The sequence below is a fragment of the Urocampus carinirostris genome, chromosome 1 (genome assembly GCF_059441175.1).
Source record: "Urocampus carinirostris isolate Australia breed hairy pipefish chromosome 1, RoL_Ucar_1.0, whole genome shotgun sequence".
NCBI lineage: Eukaryota > Metazoa > Chordata > Actinopteri > Syngnathiformes > Syngnathidae > Urocampus > Urocampus carinirostris.
In genome coordinates, this window is record NC_142349.1 from 7,149,756 (window position 1) to 7,168,419 (window position 18,664).

The 18,664-nt window shown below is 43.5% G+C and overlaps 1 protein-coding gene across 1 annotated transcript; it reads right to left on the minus strand.

The window, feature by feature from the left end:
* Positions 1–1,731: 1,731 nt before the first annotated feature.
* On the minus strand, positions 1,732–3,371 carry mul3 (mitochondrial E3 ubiquitin protein ligase 3). The gene is made up of 5 exons (XM_088353118.1): positions 3,300–3,371; positions 3,057–3,180; positions 2,711–2,798; positions 2,534–2,654; positions 1,732–2,465 (listed from the first exon to the last, which is right to left on the minus strand). The coding sequence occupies exons 2-5, from the start codon at positions 3,171–3,173 to the stop codon at positions 1,979–1,981; spliced, it is 813 nt and encodes a 270-aa protein (XP_088209244.1). The 5' UTR covers positions 3,174–3,180; positions 3,300–3,371; the 3' UTR covers positions 1,732–1,978.
* Between the last annotated feature and the right edge of the window lie 15,293 nt (positions 3,372–18,664).

Sequence of the window (18,664 nt, forward strand, 5' to 3'; positions counted from 1 at the left end):
CACTGAACATTAAGCCCACAGTACAACAAGGGCTGAGCTGCTGTGTCATGCAACCCTTCATCAGCAAAGAAGCCCGGCAGCTTACAAAGGTTTGCCCCCTCCGCATCATATGCGTCAATATCAGACATTCTTAACCATCCTTCGCCATTCACATCTATCCCTATCCTTACTAACTGTAACTAAAAATATATAAAGTGCTTCTGAAATTCAAAAATAAAATACAAATTCTCAAATTATAAACATCTTTGACCATGTTAAACCGTTGGTTGGTCGAGTCCCTTTACTACTAGGGTCGTAGAGGCACCATTTTCCGCAGTGTGTCTTGGGCAAGTACAGCCTGGTGGCGCCCATCCCCTTCCAGGCCGACACATGTTTAGAATCAGTCTTGAACCGGGGATCATTGGCCTGTTCGGCAAATGTGCTAACCACTGCACTACAATACTGTATAAAAATAGGACACATCACATCCATTCTTGCCAAATATACGCAATTGTTCAGCACAAAAAAAAAACACTCAAGGGGCTTATCAGCATGATTTAAGGCTAAAGTCTTTGTGACTGCTTTATTTATTTGGATCAATGCTCTCCACTGCCAACATTTTCAGACGCAGTAAGCACACAGATATTTTCCTTGTCCGTTGTCACGCTCCGTTACATTTCTTCTTGGCTTCTAGAAGAGTCTTCATCCCCGCTTCTGTTAGCCTATTTTCTCATCCCTGTTTGATATTGTTTCAATTGTGTAACTTGAGGGTCTTCTACACTTAGTTTCAACACCTGCCACTCTGTGCAGAGCGCTAAAGCTCACTGGAAACAAAGCGTATTCGCCACAAGCGGCAATGTGAGTGCTATTAACCCCTAATGTAGTGGGTTTGCAATTACACTTTATCCTTGGACAGCAAAAAGGTCTCACACGCCCCCCTTGACAGAGGGGGCGACTGTTGTATAATGACAATAAAGGTAGAGCGCTGATCTTGGGATCACAAGGCCGCAGGTTCAACACCTATAGCATCTCCATGTTAAATGTCGAAGTATCCTTGGGCAAGACAATGAATCCCTAATGCCCCCAATAAGCAGGTAGGCGCCTTGCATGGCTGACTCCCTATTTGTGTGTGTGTGTGTGTGTGTGTCACATTATAAAGCGCTTTGGGATGTCTTAATTGATTTGGAAAGTGCTATATAAATGCAGACCATTTACCATTTAAATATATAGCCAATCATAGTTTGTTGTTCTATGCTACAGAATTGATAGTGGGGCGGCAGTGGCTCAGAAGGTAGAGCGCTCATCTTGGGATCAAGAGATCGCAGTTCGAATCCCGGCTCCTCCGTGTTACATGTCAAAGTGTCCTTGGGTAAGACACTGAACCCCTAATGCCCCCAATAAGCAGGTTAGCGCCTTACATGGCTGCACGACTGCTATTGGGAAATGTGAAGCACATTGTAATGCGCTTTGAGAAGTCTTGACTTGAAAAGCGCAGCATAAATGCAGATAATTTCAGTTCATTTTATCTCAAAGCGGGCACACTACCATCTAGGCTACCAGCTCAGTAGCCTAGATGGTAGTGTGCCCGCTTTGAGACTGGGAGGTCGCTGGTTCGAGCCTCGGCCGAGACATACAAAATTGGTATAATGGCGGCGCTCTCTGTTGGCTGCGGCTGCATCGACTCGCTACAACGGGTCAGGTGTATCGACATTTCGTTCTGTGTACATTGTTACAAAGAATGACAATACAAAGGAAATTATTATAATTATTATTATAGTGAAGGCATCCAGGTAAATTTCTGAACAAACATTGGCTGAAATGTGATTGGTTGAATGCTTACATTTGAAAACACACACCTGGAAGCAGCAATGAAAGGAATCTAATGGACAAATTTAAATGTTTTAATAAGTATTCTTAGACAAAGTATAACTAACATCAAGTGATTCAGACATTTCTAGGCAGCAGAGAAGGCCTTGCTGGCCCTGTTGGTCTATCAATGCTATTTTGATCGATTATCTTTTCCCATCGCATCGTATATCACACCAGCGAGTAGCGATGCACCGACGATGCCAGTAAGTGCAGTCAGCATCTTCCACATGCTGGCTGATTGCTCGTGTCGCTCAATTAAGCTCTTATAGTCAGTGGGAATCAGGAGGTACTGTCTGCCATCTTTTGGGGCTTGCAGCCTCCCGTGATCCCCCTCCAGAGAAACTTGGCCAAACACAGTAAGTCTGCTCCCCACACGAAGTATCTCCTCACTCTCTTCCTTCGACACAGCTCGCTCCCCGCTAATACCCTGAAAGACCATGTTCACCAAATCCCCTTCGGCCAGTCTTTCTCTGTGGTAAATCCTCTCCAGGAAAACACCAGAAGCCTCAGAGATGTCTTGCACCTGCACGTGGAAGTCGGAGATGTAGGAGTCGGGACAAATGAGAGAAAACGGCACAGAGTTGTTGGTTTCTTTCCGGTTTGTTGTTCTAGGACACCTAGAGGTAATTGATGCCGTTGTTATCAAACAATGTGGAAGTGACATATGTCTAAGTAAATAACCTACCATGTTTTTGAAAGAGTGTTCCAGTATACTACGTTTTCCATGACTTTTATCTTCTGAATTACGCCATAGCACCTTGGGACAAATTGGCTGAGAAGAGGTTTACCATCTGCCTCAACTCGTCCTTGGACATAAAAGTTTGTTACAGGTATAGAAGTAGAATACAAAAAATAAATATACCTTCTATTGCGACATATTGGAGCTGTCTGTGGGGAGCTGATTTCAGCACTGAGGCCAAATGAGAATCTGGTCGGAATACTGGTATCTCCTAAAATGAATAAATAAATACATTGTAGTGGGTTTTACATAATTCACCCACGGAGCCATTGTTTAGTTAGCGAGTTCCTAGGGGGACTCTTAATTCGGCCGGCTCGAGTCACTCTCGTGTTTGTTTTGTCATTGCAAGTTTAAATGTCATTAAAGCAGCTTTCGTTGGCACCTTTGTTTGACACTCCGCCTACGACTCCCGTCTCTGCTCGCTACAATATAGACTTTTTAAAAAAAATAGGTTTTAAGGCACACATACCTTCAGTTTAATCAAATCCCTTTTTTTCTCTTTGTATAAATGATAGAACAGTCCCGAACAGGCAAAACTGGAAGCAGCTCCAAATAAAACCTTCGGGTTTACAGGTGAGTCACTCATTTCTGCGCTGTAATAAAATAAGATAAATTAACCGTACACGCTTCTGATCTATTCAGTAAATGTATAACCAACATTAAAAAATATGTGTGGTAGGAAAAAAAAACGTTAATAGCAAAATATAAAAACCGGTAAGTGTCCAGGAAGTCTTCAATAGAAGTTGTTTTGCTTCATTTCCTTGTACGCGGTTATGACGTCAGGCATGGAGCAGCCAATAAGATAATTGTAAGTATCACCACAAGATGGGAGCAGCACACCTCGAAACGAGTGTGCACGGAGTGGCGCTTTGTTAAGGGGGCAGTGTATAATATTTAGTGCCCCGTGTACAAAAAAAAACTTTAATCCAGTAAAAAAACAAAATAGTGATTTGAATACAAGGCAAAAATATCATACCAATGTTAATTTTTATATGCATAAAAAAGGTCGAGAAATTTGTATTTCTTTTTACCATGGAGTCCCTTAGATTGGCACCATGTTCTTCTGGCATCCTGCTGCTATGCCCTGCCGTGTATCAGTGAACCTTGCCTGTATCAGACAACAGAGTGACATCTACTTGTCAAGTATTGCATATTGGGGCATTAAGGAAAAACACTTATTAAAGGGACATTGTGTATTAGGTAGCGCCTTCTAGTGGGAAGAAAACTTCATTACGCAAAAGGCTGTCTGCCATTTGTAAGAAAAGCTAAGTTAAACGAGCCTGTAAAAACAGAAACAAAGAAGAACAATGAGGAGTGGAAAAAAAGGTGGGGAAGTAGAAGTTCAGCCTGACCCGAACATAACAATTGACATTTTAGGTCCGACCGGCCTTAAATTCAGATCTGGTCAGCTTGGGCTTAATATCTTACCTCTAGGCTGAAAGTGGCGAACGAAACCTTTTCCTGCTTGCATAAGGCTTGCTCGCTTCTGAGTTTTCTGACCTTTCTGACCTTTCACGATCAAATAAACACAACACTATATTTGTCTTTAGCAGCTCAGTCTCTTCAAGTTTAACAGACGTTGGCATGATCACTTTGGTGGATTACCGCCCCTTAGCCAATCATATTTTAAGAAAACCCTGATGTTTCCATATGCCTACGAGTAGGCCTCTGTGATGCCAACTTGAAATCCAATAGGTTAAGGCAACAGTTTTACCAACAATTATTTCATGCTACAGGGCCCGCAGAAATGATTGTAAAGGCCTCCAAGTAGATGTCTGACCCTGGTGAGAAAATATGAATTAAATGAGATTGGTTAAATTTCTAATTATGAAAACGCAACTGGAAGCAGCACCTAGAGAAAAGAAACAGCTTTCTTGAAGACTGATTTCACGGTACATGCCTTCAGGATTTTTTGTGGAGGCCTCCGGGTAGATTTCTGATCCTAGCAACAACAAATGGCTAAAATGTGATTGGTTAAATTCTTAAATATGAAAGCACAAATGTAACAATGTGAATGGTGCAGAATGACTCAGCAACCAGACACTGTAAATTGGGCTCTGAATTTTAAGAGTAGCAGAGTGGAATATTTGCAACATGTCGTAAAGACAGTCGATACAAAATTCTATTAATAAAACGTTACAGAGAATAATAGTTGCATCCCAGGATCACATTCTTATGTAACGCGTTAATCCCAACACTGCCCCTGCTTGAGATTAATCCAAATGACACTTTACAGTTTAAAATCTAAACGTTAGGGCAGCACGGCACAGTTAGCGCTTGTGTGGCACAGTTCATGTCATGGGAACCTGTCGTGGGTTCAAATCCAGCTCCAAACTTCCTGTGCGGAGTTTGTATGTTCTCCCCGTGCTTGAGTGGGTTTCCTCCGGGCACTCCGGTTTCCTCCCACATTCCCAAAAAAACATGCATTTCAAGTGAATTGGCCGGTCCAAATTGTCCCTAGGTGTGAATGAGCGAATGAGTTGTCTGTCCCTGTGTGCCCTGCGATTGGCTGGCAACCACTTCAGGGTGTCCCCTGCCCACTGCCCGGAAATGGCTGGGATGGGCTCCAGCCCCCCCGCGACCCTAATGAGGATAAGCGGTACAGCTAATGAGATGAGAACCAGTATGCAAGCATGAATCAAGTTTTGTAGCTGTCCGCTAGGGGTCAACCATCACACGCACGACAGTTAACTTTGCATGCTAGGTTGTTATTCAATGTGTCAGGTGGAGCAATTTTATCTCCCAGCTAATAAATGAAGCCTGTCGTATGTGTTTATATCTGCAGCCTCCATCTAATGAAGTATTCATAGTTGATTGATCACGAAGACAGAATCGTGTTACACAACTGTCATTCTTTTATTATTATTGCAGAACTGACTTTTTTTTATGCTTGATGAACGTCCACAGCGTTTGCACAGATGTCAATTGCTGCTTCTAGTTTGGTCAACCCTAAGGATTTACGATCAATATTTCGTTGTATGGGCCTCTACTAATCTATACAAGGCATTTTGTGTTAATCTCTGTGCGGCACCATTTTTAGAATGTTGTCCAGTGAAGATGACTTCACGTATCATCAGGCTTCAGCTAATGACATATCATGGCTCTGCTTTAAAAAGTCGGAAAACCTTGATTGGTCGTTGATTGAAGCTGACTTCTCTCGACAGCATTCTTGATATGGCCGTCCCTATAAATAGACTTAAACTAGGGGTGGGCGGATCGCCCGGAATATCGATATCATCGATACTAAGCAAGCACTTGGATCGGATTGTTAATACTGATCTGGTATCGATCCTTTGCTCCTCCACCAATTTCCTTAAAGCTTCCCTACACAGATAGTGCACTCCATCTCAATATCTCTCTCCCAGCACCTTCTGCTACACTCTATAACTGTGTAAGTGACTGATAGGCTGGCCTGCTGCATTCTGCCTGCCAGACAGAGAGGAGTGTCACGGGACAGTGAAAATGCTGCTAGACCGACCCCCCCTATCCCGACCAGAAGCTAAAAATGACAGAGGCAAACAAAAAGTGCAGCGTGATAACATAACAGTCTGTTACTGTGGCACACCACAAATTTATGCAAACACACAAAAAGCTCACCATACAGAGGGCAAAAATCAGAAATGTAAACATGTTACTTTTCCTGAACGAAAAACTTTTAACCGGTTGTCACTATGACTACAAAGCCAATGGGCTTCTTCCCCGGAGCAAAATGCCAAATGCTGATCCAATTGAAATTGTATTTGTATTTTATATTACTAACTTTATTTTCAAAATGTTGCGCAATGGAAAATATTTGAGGTGAATTGTTGACATTTTTGTACAGTATTCATATTTTTGTTACATTACTGTTTTTGTATGACTATTGACTTTTCTTCTAAAACAGTTGAAATTGGATTATTTATTGTATTTGTTTTTGTACTGTATAACTTAGCATTGTAGTTATTTATTAAAAAATAAAAAATTCTTGGTGCGTAAAAAATTTGCGCTTAATCGTAAGTCAAGGGGGATGGGTTCAATTATTCAATGATCATTTCAAATCCAAGCAAAAGGTATTGCAATCAGATTGGTATCAATTGATACGATCATGTATTTACTTGGATCAGATCGATACAAAAATTCCCAGTATTGCCCACCACTAATTAAAAAGAGGATTTTTGTTTTAGCCTTGTAATATTATATATAAAACCAAATGTGATATTAAGACTAGCGGATGTCCATAAAACATCCATCCATTATCTGCACCGCTTATCCTCAGTAGGGTCACAGGGGCGCTGGAGCCTATCCCAAATCGGAGTGCCTGGAAGAAACCCACGCAGGCACAGGGAGAACATGCAAACTCCACACGGGTAGGCTGTGGCAGCTGGACTTGAACCTTGAACCTCCACACCCTGGGGCAGCACGCTAACCACCCAAGCGCCGTGCTTCCAGTCCATCAAACATATTTTCAGAAATTATTATTGGGTTTACCACCTCTTAAACTGGATACAAACACGTTAAATACATTCTCAAAAAAACGTTTAATGCCTACAATCTTTTCAACGTATTAAAACAAAACAATGCCGATGCAATAAATGACTTTCCGCACAGAAGGGCATCTCAACTGTCAAAATATCCAACTGAGTAAGCGAAAACACAATTTGTACAGTGAGGGATCGTCTGTGCTAAATCACATGGTACTAATAGACAAACAACCATTTGCACTCACATTCGCAGCTAGAGGCTATGATTCAACCTTTGTGGATCACCCTGACCTGCCTGACTGGCTGACAATTTACACAAACTTCACACATTACTGAAAGACTCGCAGACCTTTTGGAAACCGACACGGTACTCTTTTGAGAACGGATTCATTTGAAGGGCTTCCAGTTTGATATAAAGGCCTAAAATTAGCAAAACTTGAAAATACAATGGTGCCTCAGTTTGTAAAGGTTTCAGGTTAGCAGTCTAAGTTGAGGGCTGAATTTATTTTTCCATAAAAAAATAATGTTAAACCCATTACTCTGTTCAAGCCTATATGCAAGTCCCGTTTTCCCCCCAATAAACAAATATCTAACCAATTATTTAGTCCTGAAGCTGTATAGAAAACTGATATGAGACACCTGTACCACCGGGGGAGCTACGTCAGAATGCTCTTTCTGGACTTCAGCTCAGCCTTCAATACCATTATCCCAGAGATCCTGGTAGAGAAACTCTCTCACCTAGGACTCTCTTCCTCCATCTGCCACTGGATAAGGGGCCTCCTTTCAAACCCCCCACAGTCCGTGAAACTCTGCAACCACGTCTCTCCCGCCATAACACTGAGCACTGGCTCCCCCCAAGGATGTGTACTGAGCCCCCTGCTTTTTACCCTGTACACCTCCGACTGCTCACCGACCCACCTCACAAACACAATTGTTAAGTATGCCGATGATACTACCTTGGTCGGGCTCATCTCTGAAGGGGACGAGGCGGCGTACAGGGATGAGGTGGAGTCACTGACAACGTGGCTTTCGAAAAACCACCTCCTACTGAACACCCCAAAAACAAAAGAACTCATACTGGACTTCAGGAGGAAAGGCAGGAACCAGCACCACTCATTATAAAAGGGGACTGTGTATCGAGAGTCCACTCTTTCAAATTCCAGGGTGTGCACATCTCCGATGACCTCTCCTGGTCTGCAAACACCAGAGCGGTGGTAGGGAAGGCCTAGCAGCTACTCCATTTCCTGAGAGTGCTCAGGAAAAATCATCTGAAACAGCAGCTGCTGGTGTCCTTTTACAAAGCCACAGTGGATAGCATTCTGACATACTGCATTACGGTGTGGCATGCTTGGTGCACGGCAGCAGACAGGAAAACACTTCAGAGGGTCATCAACACAGCCCAGAGAATCGTTGGTTGCTCTCTACCCAGTCTGGAGGACATCGCCTGCTCTCGTTACCTCAGCAGAGCAGAAAACATCATCAAGGACTTTTCCCACCCCGGCCACCACCTCTTTGACCTGCTGCCTTCCGGCAGACGCTACAGGTCACACAAAACAAAAACAAACAGACTCAGAGACAGTTTCTTCCCCGGAGACATTACCACCCTTAACACACACCGCACAAAAAACTAAAACTCTTGCAAACACTCATACAGATGTAAAATTGTATTCATGCCTATGCTCAATTTGCACGATTTTTGCACTACCGCATATTGCACTAATACAATTCTAAAACTGTACATAACATCCTACATGCCCACATTTCTTGTGTATATATTGTGTAAATTATAACCTTTATCTTCTTTGTTCCTTTATATTGTGTGGATTATAACTTTATTTTCTTTGTTCCTTTATCTTCATTGTTTTCTTTTATCCTTACTGTTAAATGTGACTCTGGAGTGCCACGTCCAATTTTGTTGCCATAATATGTTCAACCCATTTTGTAACAATGACAATAAAGGTATATTCTCTTCTATTTTAAAACTAATATGTTTCAGGTTAGCAGTCTGAGTTGATTTATTTTTCCATAAAAAAATAATGTTAAACTCATTACTCTGTTCAAGCCTATATGCAAAGTCCAGTTTTCCCCCAATAAACAAATATCTAACCAATTATTTAGCCCTGAAGCTGTATATAAAACTGATTTATAAATGTAAAATAGAAAAAAAATCCAAATAGTACTTGTCCTTGACTCGTCAACACAGCCCAGAAAATCAGCTGCTCTCTGTCTGGAGGACAGCCAACAACATTATCAAGAAATCCTCTCATCTCGGTCACTTCCGCTTTGACATGCTACCCTCTCACAGACGTATACAGGTCTCTTAAAAGAAGGACTAACATCCCCCTTAAGGGGTACCCTGGTGCCCGCAGGCGCCACTTGGAGACCCCTGCTCTAGATTATGACATGCAGCTGGTCCAGGTGCTGGTCTGCTGACTCCGAATGCATGCCTTGTGCAACGTCGTTCTTCTCCCTTGCTAAGTCACCAGCCTGGCAGCAGGAAAGGACGGAAAAAAACCAATAGTATGAGGTTGACCTCAATCAAAAGATATAGAAAATATGATTGTCTTGATGTAAACACTTCCACTGAGGATACAGATCTAATTTAAAAGGCAAAGCATTCCACAACACCGGGGCCCGATTAAGAAACACTCTTAAGGCTGCGGATTTCTTCTTGGCTCTTGGAATCACAAGTAGTCCAGCATTATCACAAGTAGTCCAAAAATATATTTTGATATGCTTTTCATTGCACTATTGTTCTTTCGCACTTTGGGCTTGGGCTTGGGCTCCTTTAAATATTTGCTTATTCTAACATGCTTCTTTATTTTCTTCTTATATTTCTTTTTTATAGAGTTGCTGCTTTTGCCTTTCTCAGATTGCATCTTGGGAGAGAAAATGAAGACTTTTAAGAACCCAAAAAGTACGCAAAGCAATGCCCATTTCCTCAGGCACTGGTCGTTGGTCCGAAGACTCGAGACCCGCGAGGCACAAGACTTGCCCGAACGGTCTCTTGGCTTGGCCGTTTGAAAGCTGAAATTCGGTCAAAAACAAAGGCAAACTGTTTTCTAGAATTTGATCAAGGATCAAGCTCGTTGAGTGCTGAGGCCTTAAAATATCTGTATCCTTCTGAAAAATTGTCGTATCGAACATCAATAATAATCCCATTATTAGAAATCTTATGAAAACCCTAATTCACCTTTAAAATTTAGATAAATCCAAAACTTAAAAAACTTGTACATTGTTTCATATTACTGGTGTACGTTATCGTTAGTAGCAGCGTAGAAGAGAAGTCAGTATTTACACAACTAATGTGACTGTTTACACAACGTGTCTAGAGTGTGAGCAGGGCAGTGGGACAAAAGGCCTAGACTCAAGTATTGCGAGGTCAAAAATGGCAACCCAAAAGGGATACGCTATTTGCTGTTCTTCACTTCAAATCTCTTTAATGACATTGAGGTCAGGGGTTTAAAAATCTTCCGAACTCAAACGATCATGTCTTTGCCGCCTACATGAGCCATGACGTGCTATGGTCCCTTCACTTATCGGTTCAGCCTCCATTAGAGCTCAAAGAACAATAGACTGCTGTAAATTTGCCAATAATGCAAGGAGGTACATAAATAGTTAAGTAATTCAGCAGAAATCCTTTAGTTGGGGTGAAAATACAATTGTAAATGCTAAAAACAAATGGAAAAATTCAAATTTGTAGTTCCAGTTTGTAAAATGGCCACTGGAGGGCAGACACTACCTGTACCACCTTCTTTTATGAGTACCAATACTACCTTAAAATAAGACACAGAATCAGTACCAGATATTCACATTCACGCTTGTCTCTTTCCCGCTGTTACTTAAGATCGTTGGGGCTCACTCTGACCATCATTTTTGTCTAAATAATTATTTCAAAATAAAGTGCGAGCAGAGATCTTTTGGAAGAATGTCACAAAATACTCCAAACGAGTGCACTATGTGTGCAGAGATCCGCCCACTCCTACCTCTCAAATTACTCTGGGTGCTTGGCTGGCGTTTCAGGTGTTTTGTCTGTTCTGTAGGTTTTCATCATAAACAGTGAACATACTTTGTTAAATGAGCGTCCGTATACAGGATTTCATTGACACGTGCAGCGAAAACTGTTAGTTATAAACTGTAGTTGAAACGTTGGCCCTTATATTCTGGACTGAACCTTGAGGGAACGGTATTGTTTCGACGTTGCATGTGCCAAAACTGGAAATATACAGATATTACAGCCTATACTAGATCCCTGAGCCAGATGTACTCATGAAAAGAGCCATACCTGACACGCGAACCACACATGACCTTGTCACAGTTGCCCATTGCCCTCACTTGGCCCCGCCCGTTTGGCACCAGCTTCGGCTATTTGCCTCATTGGCTTCCTTTCTATTTAAACTCAGTGCTCTCATTCACTCCTTGTCAGTTCGTCAACGAACCTCTGCACTTGCAAGACTTGTGTTTTGACTCTGTCCGGTATCCTGCTTGTTTATCCAGTGCCCGGTATCGACCCTGTCTATCTCGTCCTGTCCGGTATCTGGGTTCTAACAGACATACAAGTAAACGTGGCTTGACTTGACATGGAACCAGTTGTATTAGTGAACACACATTGGTGGGATTCAGATCCTCCGAGAACCACTGACTTAAACATCCATCCATCCATCCATCCATCCATCCATCCATCCATCCATCCATCCATCCATCCATCCATCCATCCATCCATCCATCCATCCATCCATCCATCCATCCATCCTGCCAGCCAGCCAGTATTCATTTTAATGCAGAGAGATTCATCAAGGCAAACTCTGACTTTTTGTTGCGATCAAGACATATGTGTAAAACGGAAGGCAGGATTGCATGAATGCCATGGACGCAACTGTTTAGGGTCTGTGAAACATTTACGTTGTAGATGCCAGCTCCCATGTACAGGTTGCCACTTGTCCCATTGAGCATTGTCATCGGGGTGATAAATATGTGAAAGATTGCAAACTTCCCTTTTTCTTCCTTTGCCCTCTGTGTGCTGACTGCCAGAGTGTGTTGTCTTTGCAAACAGCGTGATGCTGGGCTCACATTTGGTTTGGAGTGCAGGGCTATATTTTTTAATCTCTGTCATGTGCATGTCCCTTTTTGTTAATGTTTGATGGCTGTTTTTGTTCCTCAAGGTTTTAAAGGTAATTTGTGCACGACAGAAAACACTCAATGCACCAATTTTTCCGTCAGTCCTTCAAAAAAATTATTTGCGTCAAGAAGGATCCATTCACATGAGCACACTTGACCTTGCTTTCAAGTATGTTATAATGATACAATCCCATTCAATAATAATGTTACTGACGTTGCATGACACAGCCAGCTACAGCTACTGAACGATGTGTTTGTGATATTCTGTTCTAATTGAAAACAAAATGTACATAAAAGTATGCCCTGCAGCTGGCTAGCAATCAGTCCAGGGTGTCCCCTGTCAACTGCCTGAAGTCAGCTGGGATGGGCTACAGCACCCATGCAACCCCAGGATGTGCACAATAACTGATTTTTTCCTACTCGTAACTGATACAGGTCCTGATAAATGCATACTGACATATTAACCACATTTTTAGAAATAAACAAAACCACAAACTACAATTAATTGTATCTGTGTCTCTTATCTTTGGCCACAATAACCATAACATTATACAGTTTGACATACATGTCTCCAAAAAGAATAAGCTGGAGTCTGCATTTCTGAATCAAGAGTTTATTTGCTGGTCAATAAGAATTATAATGACAAAAATAAGCAGATTTTGTTATGAGCACATTAGTACTGACATATAGATTGGAAAAAATGTGTTTATGTCAGATTATCAGGACGTCATTATGTGAATATGTGTGAAATTTGTTCTACGACATACAAAAGCTCCTATACTGAATGGTACACATGCCTTGGCTAAAAACAAACAAAGAATTAGCATTCATATGTAGTGCCAATATTATATATAGGTAGGTAGGTATGTAGGTAGGTAAGTAGAAACATGTAGATAGATAGATAGATAGATGAATAGACAATATTCTCTCAGTTTCCTGATTAGTTAATATGATAAATAACGTATGTTTTAGGCCAGGAAGCCTGCCAAACCTCACATTATGCACTCTAAATCATTTATGGATGGGAGGGCATTTAAAGGACATTTTTCTTACAAGGAATTTTTGTATCTTACCATTTATGCCAGAAGATTTTAGGGTTGTCCATATCAATTTAGAACGAAAAAAAAATTGTACTTAGTGCAGTGGTTAGCACGTTTGTTTAATACGCCAAATGTCCCTGGTTTGGGACCAGGTGGTAACATTTGTTAGCCTAGAGATGGATGGGTGCCGTCAGGCTGTATTTGACCGGGACACCCAACAGGAAATGGTGCTCCTATGACCTTAGTGGTTCAGGGATCCAGCCCACTTTGAAAAACCCAATAAAGCACCAGCTGTGTGAGCTGCACTGCTAAGTTATGGGCAAGACTGATGACATATTGACATAAAGCAGGTTTCCCCTTCTTCTCTAGGTCACACAATCAGTTGATTAAGCTGTCAGTTTGACAGAATTTCATCCTTATGAGAAAATCCAAACTGCATTTAAACTGTATCGTCTGGGCGTCCAATTCACAGGGGGACGACTTACATCATTCACTTGTCACCATGAATTAGGACTTGTTTATTCAAGATGACCTAGAGGGAAAATGCATTCATTTCACTGTTTAGATTATAGCATTCTACAGATGATTTCATGTGAAAGATGCCATGCATGTAGCGTGTCACTTTTTAGGGGATTTGTGTGGTTTGACACGAATTTAAGATTAGCCGCAACAATTCAACTTTCAAAAATGCAATGTCTTTAAAACCGCTAATACGTAATAGTCCTTGACCCTATACATTTCACGGGCCACATACCGTATGAGTAAATCAATACTCAGATGAGCAGACATTGACCCTAGTGAGCTTTGAGCGGAGCAAACAAATTTCTCCATCTTTCACGGCACAACAGTGCATATGATTTTCAATCCCATTAGAATTCTGACATTCATCAAAGCTTTCATAAGCCTCACTGATTCACTCACCAGGCGTAAAGGCTGGCTACGCGTCAAAGCACATGCATTTAGAACCAAGGATTGTTTTAAGCATGTTTAGAAGTACTGAAACTGGCAGCTGAATTTGTGCAATGCAGAGAAGCAGCATGGACATTTTTCTCTGACGAAAAACTGTACTGTTATTAATCCATCAATGTGAAGCAGCTCTGGACAGGACCTCGTTCAATGAATTATAAAGCGCATGGGTTCAGAATATACACAGCTTTAAAAACAGTCCTTTTGCCCTATGAACTCAACATTATCTTATCCTAAGCTTTGTATATATTAAGCCTGGCAGAAAACGGCACAGTAGCTTGTTCTGGGGCCTCCTGGATGTCTCCCCGGAGTGGTGCTTTGGGCATATCCTGCCGGTAGGTGGCCCCGGGGAGGACGTTGGCCTGGGAAAGCCTCAGAATCCTACCATAAGAGGTGGAGCATTAGCTCGGGAGAAGGAATCCCACTGAAGATGTGTGGCAGAAAATGTATGATACAGTTAGAAAAAATGACATGGGAAGCAAACGCTACAGTTTGTCTGGTGAGAGAAATATGAATTAAAAAATGCAGTCTTATTTAAACAAAAGTCAAACTGTCATGAACCAGAACTGACTCTCGGATCTAATAGTGTTAGTTTCAGAAGACTTTTTATTTGAAAGTGTTGTTGGAGCTGGCTTGGGACGTCGGCACTTGTTGGTCGTCAGCCTCTTCGGGCGTAATGGCAGGTTCGTGACAGGTAGACGGAAAGTGCAGCTCAGCGGGTAAGTCGAGTAGATCGCAAAACGTGGAACGGAAACAGGTCAAAAACGGAAGGCAGGCATGAATCAGGCAAGAGGAGTCGTGGGTAAAAAGGAAAATATGACACAGTACTCCTCAGAATTCAGTAATTCCTCAGAATGAACGGAGACCCCATTGTCAGCATCCGAAGGGGCGGCAGGGGGTGGGTCCGCAGGTGGAAGGGTTGCGGTATAGGAGCCTCGGGGACGACCACGGCGCGGCGCTGGTTGGTCTGGATGTAGTCGATGGAACTCCGCCACGAGAGATCGGTCTAGGATCTGTCGGGTGGGGACCCATGACCTCTCCTCCTGACCGTATCCTTCCCAGTCGACCAAATACTGGAATCCCCGACCCCTGCGTCGGGAGCGGAGCAGGCGACGCACAGTGTAGACAGGTTCCCCGTCCAGACGGCGCGGAGCCGGGGGAGGAGGCGTTACGGGTGCCAACGGGCTCTGGCTGATGGGCTTGATCCGGGAGACATGGAATGTGGGGTGCACCCTCATAGACCTTGGCAGGCGGGAACGGACCGCCGAGGCGTTGATAATCCTTTCTATGGGGAACGGGCCTAGAAAACGAGGAGCCAGTTTCCTCGACTCAACCCTCAGTGGCAGATCAGCGGATGAAAGCCAAACACTCTGGCCCACATGGTAGTTCGGAGCAGAATTCCTCCGTCGATTAGCCCCGACTGAATGAGACTTGCCTGCCCGGAGGAGTGCGGCCCGGGCACGAGCCCAGGTTCATCGACAGTGGCGGGCGTTAGCAGTAGTGGACGGTTAGGAGGCTTCCCCCTCCTGGCTAGGGAACATTGGAGGTTGGTAGCCATATACGCACTGGAAGGGGGATATTCCCGTGGAGGAGCTAACCAGGGAGTTGTGGGAATACTCCACCCATGCCAATTGCCGAGCCCAAGACAACGGTTCACGAGAGACCATACAGCGGAGCGCTGTCTCCAGATCCTGGTTAACTCGGCCGGGCGTTGGTGAGAGGCCTTGTTCTGGGCACATACTTGACAGGCTGATACGTATCCTCGTACATCTTTGACCATGGAAGGCCACCAGAAACGTCGGGACAAGAAACTGAGGGTCCAAACCGACCCCGGGTGGCAAGACAGGCGAGAATCATGCCCCCATTGAAGTACCTCAGACCGTCAGGGTTCAGGGACGAATAGTCGGCCATCGGGACAAGAGCTGGGACCGGCTTGATCTGGTAGCGCCTCTCTGACTCGGGCTTCAATATCCCAGGAAACAGCCGCTACCATGCGGGAAGCCAGGAGAACCGTTGCAGGGCCCTGATGTTGCTCGTCTGGCTTCTGGAATTGCCGGGAGAGGGCGTCGGGTTTCACGTTGAGGGTCTGTAGGACAGGGTAAAATTGAAACGGGTAAAGAACAGGGACCAACGTGACTGACGTGGGTTTAGTCGCTTAGCCGATCTAATATATTCCAAATATTTGTGATCTGTCCAAACTAAGAACGGCACCGTTACCCCCTCCAACCAATGCTGCCATTCCTCCAGTGCTCGTTTGACAGCCAACAACTCACGATCCCCCACATCGTAATTGTGTTTGGCCGGAGATAACCGCAGGGAAAAGAAGGCACACAGGTGCATCTTCTGGTCCTTGTTCTACCGCTGGGACCGGACGGCACCAACTCCCACATCTGAGGCGTCCACCTCCACTACGAGTTGGCATGCCGGGTCAGGTACCTGGAGTATAGGAGCCGTAGAGTAATGGTTCTTCAGACAGTTGAAAGCCTCATTGGCTGCGAGGCACCACCGGAACGGCTTCTTAGGGCTGGTGAGGACTGTGAGTGGAGCTGCCACCGAGCTGTAGTTCCTGATGAACCTCCGGTAAAAGTTGGCGAATCCTAGGAATTGTTGAAGTCAAGTCAAGTCATTTTTATTTGTATAGCCCTTAATCACAATTAGTCTCTAAGGGCTTCACAGGTTATTACATATAAGAAGTTTAGGTTATTCGTATGCTACAGAGTAAAAGTGAGTTTTAAGCTTAGATTTAAACATTTCCACTGAGGTTGCAGATCGGATCTCAGGGGGAAGAGCATTCCACAACGCCGGTGCCCGGATGGAGAACGCTCTCGAACCAGTGGAACACTTCTTGGCTCTTGGGATCACCAGAAGACCGGCGCTCTCGGAATGAAGGCTTCGGGCCGGGACATAGGGGGAGATCAGATCTGAAAGATAAGAGGGGGAAAGTCCATGTATGATTTTGTATAATAATAGGAGAACCTTAAAATCGCATCTTAGGCTAACAGGGAGCCAATGCAGGTTAGCCAAAATTGGAGTGATGTGATCGTACTTTTTTGTCCTTGTTAAAAGCCTCGCTGCCGCATTTTGTACCAGCTGGAGACTCTTGAGTCTGGTCATCGGAAGACCGGAAAGTAGTGCATTACAGTAGTCGAGACGGGAGGTAACAAACGCGTGAATTATGATTTCCGCATCCGACTGAGACAGTATAGGACGAATTCTAGCAATGTTACGGAGATGGAAGAAAGCGGTTCTAGTAATTTTCTTCACATGTGTTTGAAAGGACAGATCGGGGTCGAAAATGACACCTAAATTTTTAAGTGAGTCGCTCTGTGTGATGTGGCAATTGTCTATGTTCACAGCGGTTTTAGAGAATAAGTCACGGGACTTAGATGGACCAATAACTAACATTTCAGTCTTTTCAGAGTTAAGACGCAGGAAATTGAGTGACATCCACTCTTTTATCTCAGTGAGGCAGGCCTCCAAATTTCCACAGTTTAGTGTGGCAGATTCCTCCATCGGGAGATAGAGTTGAGTGTCATCTGCGTAGAAATGGAAACTGATATTATACTTGCGAATAATATCACCTAGTGGAAGCATATAAATGCAGAAAAGAAGGGGCCCAAGCACTGAACCCTGTGGAACACCACAAGTAACACTAAATGGCTCAGATGTCAATTCGCCATATTTAACGCAATGTGTCCTATCTGAGAGGTAGGATCTGAACCATAATAGGACGTTTCCTGAGAGACCAATCCATTTTTCCAACCGTTCTAGCAAGATATTATGGTCCACTGTGTCAAATGCAGCACTAAGGTCCAGCAGCAGCAAAAGTGATGATGCGCCCGAGTCCATTGCCCGTAGGAGATCATTGGTTACCTTAATCAGAGCTGTCTCAGTAGAGTGGTTAGCCCTGAATCCTGATTGCATTGATTCAAAGAGATTGTTCTCGGACATGAAATCATTCAGCTGCTGTGCCACTACTTTTTCAAGTATTTTAGAAAGAAACGGTAAGTTTGACACAGGTCTATAATTACATAAGTTTTCTGGATCAAGGTCGAGTCGTTTCAGTGTGGGTTTAATGACGGCGGACTTAAAAGCAGCTGGAACTACACCTGAGGAGAGTGATATGTTTAAAATATTTAGAACTGAAGGTGCAAGAACGCCAAAGAGACCTTTAATAAGTGAACCTGGGAGCGGGTCGAACTGGCAAATCGTCGGTTTGGCCGTATTCACCATCTGTTTAAGATTTTCGAGTGACAGTTCACTAAAACGGGACAAAATCCCTGGACAGCCACCATGTCGTGCATCTATAGATTTGAGTGCTTTAGTATGTGTTGAATTAATACTGTCTTTAGCAATTTCTTCCTGTATCCTTTGGATCTTCTTAGTAAAGAAGACCATTATGTCGTGGGCAGAATGAGTGGAGCTTTCTGGGATAGTCTTTTGCCTTGTGAGCGATGCTACAGTGTCGAAAAGGACCTTGGGATTGTTCTTTT